The following is a 12316-nucleotide window of genomic DNA, read 5'->3' as shown; positions in this document are numbered from 1 at the left end:
CCCCAGTTGCCATGAGGATTGTGCAGAGCTGCTGTAACAAGCCACAGTGGAACATGGCTTTCTGGCAGCTGCTGGTGGCACCAGGAGGGTTTGTGGGAGACACCAGGACACGTACAAGCTAGAAAAGAAGGAAACATTTCCCTGTGAAGAGAGTCCCAAGACATTCTGGAATGCAAAGCAAAACAAATGAACCCATTTTCAGTTTAACCATGAAACAGAACTGCTCCTGAAGATGGAGATAGGCAATCTCCATAAAGATGGAGGTAGGCAACTACAATAAACAGATGTTCATCTCATTACTACAAATGGCCACTTGATTTTGAGCTTCATACAGGGATTTCTTTACATAGGACATCCCTAATGATGGTTTTAGCTTATATTACTGTTACATCAAGTTATGCAATATCCCAGCCATTCCAGATTCACCACTGAAAGCAGCTCAGCTCATGAGCATTGGCAGGTAATTCTGAGCTACAGACAACACAGGGATTCCACAGTTGGTATATTACACTTAGTCTTCATTCCAAGAGAGCTCTTTAGGAACTGCAACGATAGGACAAGAACTAACGGGTTCAAACTGAAGGAGGAGAAGTTTAGGTTAGATATTAGAAAAAAGTTTTTTCCTGTGAGGGTGGTGAGACAAGTGGCACAGGTTGCCCAGGGACGTGGTGGTTTCCCCGACCCTGGCAGTGTTTAGAGCTAGGCTGGATAAAGCCTTGAGCATCCTGGTCTGGTGGGAGGTGTCCCTGCCCAGGGCAGAGGGTTGGGACTAGATGCTCTGTAAGGTCCATTCCAACCCTTAAAATTCTATCATTCTAAGTGCTGACATGGGTACTTAGGAGTTAGAGGAAGTCCTACCTGCAGCATGAGGTGAAGATTAGTTACTTTCTGTGCAGACCAGCCACAGTTGTCATCTCCAACTTCAAACCAAGGCTTCATGCGCTGAATGTATGAACCTTCTTTGAAGAAGTTCTGATTGGAATTATTGTTCTTCAACAAATTCTGTAATAGGAGGAGACAGTCTTCCACTACTATTCCTGGTGAGACAGAAACCCAAAACATCAATCAAAAGATGCCACATGGAAAGTAACTGGCTTTTCCATGAACTGAGGATGTTCCAGGTGGAACTGAGCACGCTCCTAACTCTTCATTCTTAACACACATTAGGTTTGGATCAAGAATTGTGAATCTCATGCCTGAAAAAAAAAGTAATCCAAGGTCACTCTTAAGTAAACACATCCACCTTGATCCAGCATATATCCAAGGAAACCATGGTTGTGTTTCTTCCACAAGTTTGATACAAACATGTTATTTTCAAAGCATATGCAGTTTGTACGAGTTAATTGAGTAGGAATGGGAAGAACCTCAAACAAAACCTCACAATCACTTTGTGTTCTGAAGTTCACCTACCCCAAAGTCAGGCTACGCTGTCCCTGTATTATGTGCACTAAAGAGAAACTCCCCCTGAACTGCACGGCAATTCTAAGGCAGCAGCTCTTCCTGGGTTACACATTCATTGTCTTCAATCACTGGCTACATCCACAACTCATTTCCAAGCTACTTGTTGGGTTTGGGTTATCCTCAGATAGAGGTTCCTCCTGTCTGAGGAACAGATAGCTAGGAGGGGGAAAGCAGAGAACTCTGAGCACATACCCAGTCTCCTAAAATTATTAAATGCCTAAAAATAACAGCTTTGAATCAAAGGTTTGCTTAATCTCCCCGTGCCAACATATCTGGAATAATTCAGCTGAGAGAGAAGCATTAGCTGCTCCTGCAGCCCACAAAAAGGTCATGGAACAGCAACCTGTCATGTTGTTGAAATAGATCATGTAGTAAACTACAACCGGTGGTAAACTCATGTGTTGCTAAAATGAAAAAGCCCTGAAGTGCTGTACTGTTCTTGCTCACATTTTTTAATCCTTTTCCCCTCCCAACAGGTAGTTGATTTGGCAAGGAGCTGACCACAAAACTGAAGTTTTTGGTGCAGCTGAAGGAACTCAGCAAGCTGTTAATTCCAGTCACTCCAAGCATCCAAGGATCTTGCAGGAGGAATGCAGATGCCTAACCCTGTAAGTGACAAATGCAGCACACACACACAGCTGACACTGCCATTCCAAGTATACACATTCACAAGCCTAAGCCAAACAACACATTCATTCACACAGGCTCAGAGAAGTTCACTGATGTTTTAACTAAGTAGGTCAGTTTTTAAGAGACACTGAAACACTGCTACTTGCACAATCTGGTTTTACTCCAGCCAGTGTAAGTTTTGATCCTTCTACCCACTGACCCAGCTCCAGTTAAAGACTAAGGGCAGCCTGTAAATATCATCTAGTAGTTGGTGCAAAAGCACAGGACTAAGTTTTAGACTTGTCTGTACCTCCATCGCTGTTTCCTTCCTCTGTTATGATATCCAGAAGTCTCTCAAAAGCATTTTCAAAGGCAACAATCTTCTGTATGGCTGCATTACTTTTGGTCAATTGCTGTAACAACAGGACTCCCTTGACAGGTGGGGGACAAAGGAAATTAAGGTCAGTTTTAGTAGTACTCCACTGCTTTTCACAAGTCACAGCTCTCAGAAGGATGCTGCATCAGCACCACAATCCTCAGCCACAATCACAGGACACAGCTTCATGCTCTGCAACTCTGCACATGTAACAAACCCCCCGTGGACACCAGGCAGTGGCTCCCTCATGCACTGACACAAAGGATGCCAAGTGGCTATAAAGAGGAAATCTGTTCTGTACTTACATCGTTTCGTATAACCTCCCTAGAGTCTGCTAGTAAATCCATCAGTCTGGACACACCTGCAAGGAACATGTTTTTAATGCAACAGCATTCAAAGGTGCAGCTTCTTCAAGCTGGAGGTCTTAAAGGCACCTTGCTTAAGACTCCTCCAGCTCCAAGTTTATCAGCAATGAACTCAGCCACTTACCCATGGGGCTGACAAGAATGATCTGCTGCACTTGAGGCCCTTGCTGCTTTAACAGAGATGTGAGCAGTTTCACTCCAGGCCAGCGAACATGGAAATCAAATTCCTGCAAACAGAGAGGAGTATGTGAAGTAATCATTTCCCCAGTGTTTATCTCAGATACACAGACAAATGTGTAACGCTGCTGAAAGCATGACATAGGTTTCATACAGGAAAAGTGGAACTAATGGTGTTCAGCAAGGTCAGTCCTGACTCACCTCCAACCCCACATGCACTGGATCTAAGAACACCTCAAATCTGACACAAAACCATGGCTCTATCCAAGCACACTACTACCCATCTCTTAGTATTCCAACTGTGACATTCACTCACCTCCACAAGAGTCAACAAGAGTGTGACATTTTCTTGCTGTTTAATGAAAATCTCTGTGAACTGACTTCCCAAATCATCCACTTGTTTTGCTGAGTTTTCTTCTGTAATGGTAAAAAACCCAACATATTGCAACACATCATTGGAACAACTTGCAGCTGAGATTCTTATTCTTACTAAAACAGGGCCATGGGTGACAAAGAGGTTTATAGTCACTGCCATAACGTTAAGCGAATGATTTTCAAAAACACCAACACAAGCTTTGCACAAAAGAAAAATCCTACATTATTCTAAACAACTTTGGAGTCTCAGAGCAGCTACATCCACATGTAGCTGCACTGATTCAGCAGAGCAGCTCCTCCAAAGGACCGTTCACTTGATGTGCAAAAGTCAAGAACACTTCACACTGGGAGGTTTGGAGTGAGTGGTAGGGAATATAAACCATCTAAAGCTCAGTTTTGGTTTAGCAATGGAAAAGACCTAAATATTGGGAAAGGGAGAGTAAATTTGGAACAAATGAGCCTCAAAACCTCTCAGTCTTGGATTCTGAGTCCATTTCAGATGTGCTAAAATTAAGTGCCATTTTTATTTACCCTTCAGTCATGTAGAACTGGGGGCAGCACATGAACCACACCTTACACCATTGCTTCATGATTGTTGTTACACAAAGAAAGGCAGAAGTATCCCCCGCAACGATACTCTGCACCACTGTTTTTCTATGCTGAGTGACAATTTATGTAATTGTTCCATAAAACAGGGGTATGAACGTACCACTGGTTGGCTTAGTTAAGGAATGTCAGCTCGAAAACTGAGGAAGAACAATTCCAATTCAAAGAGACTTTTTTATTATGCCTTAATTTTGGATAGGAACATGGCATTCAAGGCCAGTACAGGCTGAGACATGAGCTTTTCAACTGCTGAGCAGCAGCTTCCACTCCATAGGGGCAGGAATTCAGTTGTACATGGCCACCCCATGCCAAACAAGTCTGTTTACACAAGGGTCCTCACAGCAGCCCAGAAAGCCCTTGAACACAAATCAACTACTAGGGGAAGAGACCACAGGACACAACCACCTCCAGCCAACACCCTTCTCCCTACAAAGCTTCCTCTCCTCACACATCCCCTAAGCCACTCGCTGCTTGGCTGGCTTCTCCCTGCACAACCGCCAAGATCCCTGCCCAGGTCCTGTGCCTCGCCGAGGAGCCACTGCAGAGCCACTGCTGCTGCTCTGCTACCCCAGGCTGCCCTGCAAGTCAGATACAGCCTCAGTGTCCATGGCTGCTGATGGAACCACAGCCACAGCCTGAAGCACAAAGCACAGAGAATACACGATAAAGTCACTCAGTTGCTGACCAAATCCACAGGTCTGATTTGGTCAAATGAAGGCAAACCAAGGATTTTTCCTCCTGCTTGAAGCGCAGGATTTGCAGCCTTATCAAGGAAACACTAACAAACCATTAACAACTGAGCAGCTATAAAAGGGTCAAAGACCACACACCATCTCCAAACTCTGCACCTTGCTGGAGTATGGCAAAAGGAAAAAAAATAATAAAAAATCAAGAGACTACTACAAAAATCTGGTGTCAAGAAAACCACTTGAATTCAACTAACCCAATTCAAACTGTTGGTGATAGTGATTCCCTGCAAGGTATCAATGCATAAGATCTACTTGTGAAGGATTTCCAGTACAGCACAAGTTTTCTCTTTGGCCTTCCGGACAGAGTAGCTGATGATTTCTCTCCTGTCACACAGCTGTATTTTTCCCTTGAAGGAGGCCTATCAGTATAGCTTACAGGAGAGGCTGAGCAGCAGCAACACTCTCCTGTCAATTTCTAGCTGCAGAAACCATCAAATACTTTAAAAAAAAAAAAGAGAAAAGAGAAGACAGACTGTGTGCAAAGACAACTCTAGCCCAGGCATGTAGCATCTAGAATACAAGTCCTACAATGAGCTCTCTGAAGCTGAGGGGCTTAGCAAGTCTGGGCCACTCCTGGTTTACATAAATGAAAACTCCACACAAGTTCATCTACAGCAGCAAGTGCAGAAGCTCAAGAGGCAACTCAGCCAGGAATCAATTATACATGGATTGCACACCCTGCAGGTTGCTGTAAACCAAGGAGCTACCACAGACCTCAACTTTTCTCTTTTTAATAGACACTTAAATCAAAACATTTCACTTGGAGTTTTCCATGAGCTGTGACTGAACATCTTGTCCTTTTTCCAAACTCAGCTACAAACAGCAAGTGCTGGAACTCCTAATCCCAACTCTTGTCCTTGCACAAGTTCCAGGTGTTAAGGCAAAACCTTAGGAGTATATACACAACTTCCACAGCCTCTTCCAAGTTTGCTGTAGTTATTAACTGCAGTTCAGGATGTTTAGGTTTCTTCTATGAAATGTTCAAATCACATTTTTTTACTTCTCTCTCAACTCTTGCTCTTCCCATGACTATTTCTTCTACCACATTTTAAAAAGCGGGAGCTGGACAAAAGGGAAACTGCATCTCGCATTTATGTGGATACACCACAGATGTTGCAACCAGCCTTCTAGCCATAACTACCCTTTACATCTACACATGCACAGGGCTATCTCAAATAAAGTGAACAGCTTCCATATAGTAAGCTCAGCTCTCAGCAGTTCACTAACAAGCAGCACTGCAAACTACAATTTCATCCCAAAATAAACATATGAAGTGCACTTTGATAAAATTAGTATAGAAAGGATGTATTAAAAAATACATAGTGTTAGTGGTAACTCAGGGTAGAAGTGAACACTACTTTAACATGCACTGCTTAAAAGAGACACTGTGAAAGATGCTCGTGCAGCTCATGCGTTTGTGTCCAGCTTCAGGGCTTCTTGCAAACAAACTCTGTTCACCAACTTTGGGCCATTAAAAACCTCCCAGTTCCAGAGCTGCATACCTTTGTGACATCCTTATCAAGAGTTTATCATTACTACAGTCTCTGGAGATGGGCTGGCATTCAACATGCCAAATCACAGGAGAAATCCAACTGGAAACACACAAGCTCCAAAGAATAAGTATAAAGCAGAAGGACAAAAGCTCTCGCTGAGCTCCACTGCAAGTTTCTACAGCGACCTTTTAAACGGCAGCAAGTGTTACTGGTGTGAGTAGCAACTAGGGCTAAAACAAAGTGCCATATTTATACAAGTAAAGGTTCTTTTACCTTCAGAGTCATCTGTCAATGCAGATAAAAGAAAAAGAAACAAGACACAGGTTTACAAGTTGAACAGCTTTCCACACAGCACAACCAACAGCAGCATAAGCTCAGGTCTTCCAAGCAGCCATCCTAGCTTCCTACAGCAGCCCTGACTCTTTGGGGCAGCTCTGATGGAAGAGGCTGACCTAAATCACCCTGGACTCTTACAACATGGCTGATCTCTCACACACAACTCCGGTTGGTCAATTCTCGGCTCCTTGTAAGAGACTGCTAACAACGCTCTTGTCCAGTCCATAATCCAGGCCACTACCATGAACGTGTTCACCAGGACTGCAAGACTCTGACCTTGTTCAAAGCATCTTTCATCAAGGTCAGGGAAATGGATGAACAGGGAAAAGAAGGGCAAGTAAGCCAAGCACAATTGGAGATATGGTTTAGAATAACATTCAGTGGCCTTTGAGACCAGTTTGGTGGTCTAGCAAGAAAGGCTTTGGAAAATAAAATAAAGGCAGGAGTGGCATGGATTTTCACAGTCCAGATGGGCAGTGTCTACTGGTACACCTTGGGAAGGACAGGCAGAATCTCTAAAATGCCACAGCAGGGCTGAAAGGTTTTCACACTCAAATGTAGCACCTTAGCGCAGGTACCTGAGACTGCACATCTCAGCATCCTTGTTAAACCATCAAATTGTAGTGTCCCATTTGACATTAACAGCCAGAGCTGTCCATTCCCAATAGCCAAGAACTACTCAATTCTTGACTTATAAACTAGAACAAACAATTAATTACCCATCCCAACCTGGCTGCTGTTCAGAGAACATAGCTTTTAACATTAAAAAGCAAGAGATCCAGTGTTACTTTCAAGCAAGCTATATACAAGGTTTTTAGTGTTGTCCTAACAGCTACACAAGAACAAAGCAAGTCTCAGCATTAGTAAATCACACTGTTATAGTTGGTAATTGGAACAAAGCACGAAGGAAAGCAACCCCAGTCAATACAACTATTACTACCAAGGGCTTACCTTGCTCCTCCTCTTCTAGGTCATTCGATATTACATTGTAGAGAGTGTCCAAGGCATAGCCAATTATTTCAGAATCTGAACTGCAAATGAAAGAATCACTTGTCTTTAATACTTGTTTCCAGCTACTCTCAGTATTTCTTTCCTACCCAGGCAGTTCCCTCAGCAGCACTAGGTGCAGTGAGAAACACTGATGTGGACAGATTTATGGCAATACCATATACCCATGAGCTGTCTGGGCCCTGAAAGGAGTCAAACTCCTCTTCCCAGTTCATTCCTTCAGAGAGTCTGGTGACACAAGATGACCACAGGAAGCTTCACTGTAGGTGTGTCTTCCATTTCCCAAGTCACTCAAAGCCACTCCTCAAGCATACCAGGAGAAATCTCTGGGAAGGCTCTAGACCACTTCCCAGACAGTCATCCGAGGAAGCTGCAGACAAGCTTCAGCACCACCCCAGGAGAGACCCTCCCCACTATGCCAACAGCCAGAACCAGAGCCTGAACTTGGAGCTCCAGGTGACTGCAATGACAGCTGTGTATTCTCCAAAGCGGGCCACCCTCCAATGTCACCAACTCTGACTACACCCAGCTATTAAAAGGTTTTGAACTCCAAGCAATCCCAGGAAGCTGCAAGGCAGCCTTGCTACCCTCAAAGCATTAGTTCACCTGCTCACATCCAGACTCTTCTCCTAAGATCCGCTTCAGGAGAGACTTGTTTCTTCTGCATTACCAAGAGTCAACAATCTGTAAACCTTACACTACAACCAAGACACAGTCCAAGAGCTTGGGGGGCAGGATGCAACCATTTCTGCTGCTTGCTTTGTTGCTCATAAACCAGAGAAATATGAAAGCACGGATGGTCGAAAACCAAAGACAAATAAAACCTACCACCCCAGAGGAAGACACTTCTGACTGCAGGACAAACCTCACAGCATGTTCATGGCTTCCCCAAGCACCTGCAGAGCACACTGCCAAAACAAGACCTCTCATCCCAACTTTTAGCTATTAGCTTTCACTGACCTCCAACACATAACCATGTAAGACCACACCAAAGATAAATTTGCATTTCAAGAGGCTGCTAGGCTGGTTCAGAGCAGAGGCCTAAACAGCCACCTAACCTTTCAGTCTATGCAAACAGCCTCACCCAGCTGGTATGCTCACATTTTCAGCCTGCTTGTGTTTTCCCTTCACTGCCATTTTAGTTCTTCAAGACATTGCTACAAAGTCTGTACTTTTCTTCTCATACAAATGAAACAATTCCACATCTAAAAAGACACAGAAATTATTTCCTGAAAATTTTAAAAAACTCATCCAGCTGCAGCCTTGCTCTTCTTTCCCCTAGTTAGGGAAATGACAGCAGTTACAAACAAGAAGCAAATTCAATGTACATGTGGTTAAAGCAGGCCTTGCTTCTCTTCTTCAAAGAGCAGCACATCACAGAATGAGGACACCAGCATCCCACCTTTGCTGCTCACTGCCTTGCTACCATCTGCTGTTCAGCACAGAGCAAGTTGCATTGATTATTCTGTTCAGACTGAAGCTGCCCAGCTTTTGCTTTGTAGTGAAAAATCACTCAAGAAATAGACTTCCAGCCTCCCAAGAAGCCATAAAAAGTGCAGGCTTTAAGCAATGCAACAATCCAGCACAAGTCACCTTGCCTCTCCTAGCTGTGATTTCACATGGCATTGAAACAAGATATCAGGGCAGTGCCCCTGAGTTCACCAGCACCAGCAGAGCAGAACCATATGGTAGTGAAGGCTTCCATGTATTGACTGTCCTGCACAGAAATAACTGAGGTTTGTGCCTTAGGAGTAAAAAAAAAGGAAAAAAAAAAAAAGAAATAAAAAAAAAAAAAATTCTCTTAGGTTGATATATTAGGCTTCAAACTCAGTTGTCACACTGAAATTCGAAAACCTTGTTACATATGTAGAAACAAAGCAGTTAAACATCAAGTTGACTTCTCACTACAGTGCTTTCTCCCATACTACCAGTAAGTGGCACTGGCCTGTTCTACTCTCAAAGCCAAACGTTTTTTAAACTAATCCCTGGTGGGATGTAGCAATATCTAGACAGCAAGTCAGTAAAAGTCCTCTACCACATTAATATTACAAAATAAACATACAGCATAAGAACTCTGGGGTGTGTGAGAGTCTGGAATGTGCAAGAGCTGACTCAGGCTCCAAGATGGCTGATGCACAGAGCTGGAAATACGGTGAAAGAAGCTGTTTTCTATATAACAAGTTTTAAGCATTCAAGCAGGAGACAGAGTTTAAGGCAATCTACAAGTAAATTGTTTAGGAAGTGGAACGATGCCTTCCATTTAGGAAGTGAAGTATTACTGTTCCAGGAACGATGTCTTCCATTTAGGAAGTGAAGTATTGCTGTTCCAGGACAAAGACTGGAACTAATTCAAAGCAACAGGCCTAGATCCAAGGCCAGAAATGAGAATAGGACACAAGCACTTTTACTTTTCTCACCAAGTTAGGCCTTCTGTAATCTAAAACTTCACAGCAACAGTCCATGTACAGGACTAGCACAAGTGAGTGGCTCACATAAATAGTGGCATGTGAGAAGACAGCTTGAGTCAGTCATTGGCTTCTCTGTTCTCATCTTAAGCAGCTGCAATACAAACAAAAATAAACAGGTGGAAAGGAGCATTTTCCACTTGTGCAGAAAGCTTCAGGGTGCCTCAGGTGGACACTGGGAGAGTCCAAAGGTCACACCTGTGGGCACACACTGAAACAGCAACCACAGCACTGCCCTCTGCCAGCCCACTGGCCTCCCAGTTCCATATGCCAGTCACACCAGGCATCAGGGACAGCTGAGCCTGTGACTCAGTTAGCAACCAGTTATTCAGATTAGCTGGCTTGGAGTTGTACTGAGTCCCCAAGGCCTCACCTCTACAGTCACTGACACCAAACAGTGCACTCTAGCACCTGTAACACCTGCACTGAGCAAACACAGAGGCTACAATGAGACCTCAGAGGGGCCACAGCACCCAACATTTAGAGCAGCTGATGTGCTGATCCATCAAATATGCTACAGGAAATCAGTCTGCCAGCACCTTGTGGCAGAGCATTTCTTCAGCTCAAAACCCAGAACACAGAAACATGTGTTACCTGCTTTCTGAACTGCAGCCTGACTCACACAAGACAGGTGCACAGAGCCTCAGCACAAACCAATTCCAAAGGGACAACGGGGCCCAAAAAGCCCAGAAAAGCCCCAAGTCCCTGCACTGAAGGGTTCAGGTTCACATCTCAACTAGATCATCAGTAGAGCCCTGCCTCTCTCCTCAAAGTTCAAATCTGCCCTCAAGAGCAGGTAAGTGGATGAAAGCAAACTCCTTGTCCTAATTTTTTTGAAGGGCTTCCCCTCCACATCAGTGACAGTCACTCCTATAACCTTTCCTTTCACTGCCTGCACCAGACCAGACATTCCACTTTAACTATCCCCCAATGGAATAGGAATAACATGGACTTGCCTAGACAGCAGCCCCACACCTTCCCAGCTGGCATAACTGGGCAGGCAAGGAAGGCCTCAACCAGCACCCTTGGGTTGAGCACTGAGGCATTTCTTTTCCAATATCCATAACTGGAGCTAGACACTTCCTTCCAGATTCCTAACTGCTGTTTTCCTGATTTTCCTTGATCTTAACATTAGAGGATGTGCTCCTCCTTCCTATGTATGTACATATAAGTACTCTACACATGCCCATTTGACTGTTTTGTATAGGTTTACCATCTTGATGTTCAAACCCAAAGTACTGTCCCAGTACACCTACTGCACATGCTTGGAGCTTAGGTAGGTATTGGAAGCCCAAATCTGAGTGCTGCAAACAGGTGCCAAGTTACAACATGTGGGTACTATCAAGTACAGCAATGCAATCAATAGCAGAGACGGATAAAGATATTTCAAACACTGGATTGCATAAACTTTACATTCTAGCCCACACAGAGCGTTCAGACTCATGTCACCTGTCTTAGCAGCAGCCCTGGAGTCCTGCTCTCCTCTTTACCTGAACCCCTCCAGGACCATGCCTGCATTACTCCCCGTGACAGAGTTATCCTACCAATTGCTCTGATAACACACACTGGCAACAGCACAAACCTGCTGGCTTTGTTGTTCCCTATTAATTCTGTCTAGCTCACCTTCTGCCCAGTAACAGGTTGATTAGGGTTATTTCAAACCCTATATTTAACACCGTCAGGGAAGGATTAAGACAACTTAGGTGCCACCTTTACTGTAGAGCTGTTTTTTCTGTCCTTCATCCCAGACCCTGGAATTCTGGCCTTTTCACCTCTGAATAAGCGCTGGTTAAGTTCATCATCACAAAAAGCCACCATAACAGAAGAGTTGTTAGAAACTCATCCCCCCTCCCAGCTTTGTCAATACAGAGCACCAGGTCTGCACTTGTTTCAGCAGCAGAGAAGGGTCAGGGTAGCAGCCAGAGGAGGCTGCAGCATGCTCACCGGTCTGTCTGGAGAACATGGATGAGGTGCTCCATGGCCTGGATGCCAACCTCCAGCCGGTATTTCTGTTTGGAGAAAAACTTAGCCATCAGTGGTCTGAGCCCAAACACCAAACAAAGCAATACATAACAAAACCTAAAAAAAAAAAACAAACTACGCTGTTATTCGGCAAATTGGGTACTTACCTTGGACAATGACTTAAGAGCACGGACAGCATCCCTCCGGTCATCCAGCAACGTGGAAGAAGCTACTCTGTCACACAGCTTCTGGATCTGGAAACGGACAAGACAGGCGTGATAGAGGACAGCACGGCAGGACGGCGTGAGACTCCGACTCACAGACTAAGGGCAGG

The 12316-nt window shown here is 44.3% G+C and overlaps 1 protein-coding gene across 1 annotated transcript in view; it reads right to left on the bottom strand.

Annotated features, from left to right (window-relative positions):
* USO1 (USO1 vesicle transport factor) overlaps nt 1-12236 on the bottom strand; it is a gene marked incomplete at its 5' end in the record, with an annotated part of 25526 nt that extends 13290 nt beyond the window's left edge. Inside the window, 10 exon segments of the mRNA XM_009072185.1 lie at nt 3-118; nt 859-1037; nt 2381-2501; nt 2752-2807; nt 2936-3038; nt 3305-3405; nt 6485-6496; nt 7499-7578; nt 11965-12029; nt 12150-12236. Of these exon segments, the coding sequence (XP_009070433.1) occupies nt 3-118; nt 859-1037; nt 2381-2501; nt 2752-2807; nt 2936-3038; nt 3305-3405; nt 6485-6496; nt 7499-7578; nt 11965-12029; nt 12150-12236 (920 nt within the window).
* Nucleotides 12237-12316: the final 80 nt, after the last annotated feature.

The sequence above is a fragment of the Acanthisitta chloris genome, unplaced genomic scaffold (genome assembly GCF_000695815.1).
Source record: "Acanthisitta chloris isolate BGI_N310 unplaced genomic scaffold, ASM69581v1 scaffold10463, whole genome shotgun sequence".
In the NCBI taxonomy this organism is placed as follows: Eukaryota; Metazoa; Chordata; class Aves; order Passeriformes; family Acanthisittidae; genus Acanthisitta; species Acanthisitta chloris.
This window is presented reverse-complemented; position numbering and strand designations above follow the sequence as displayed.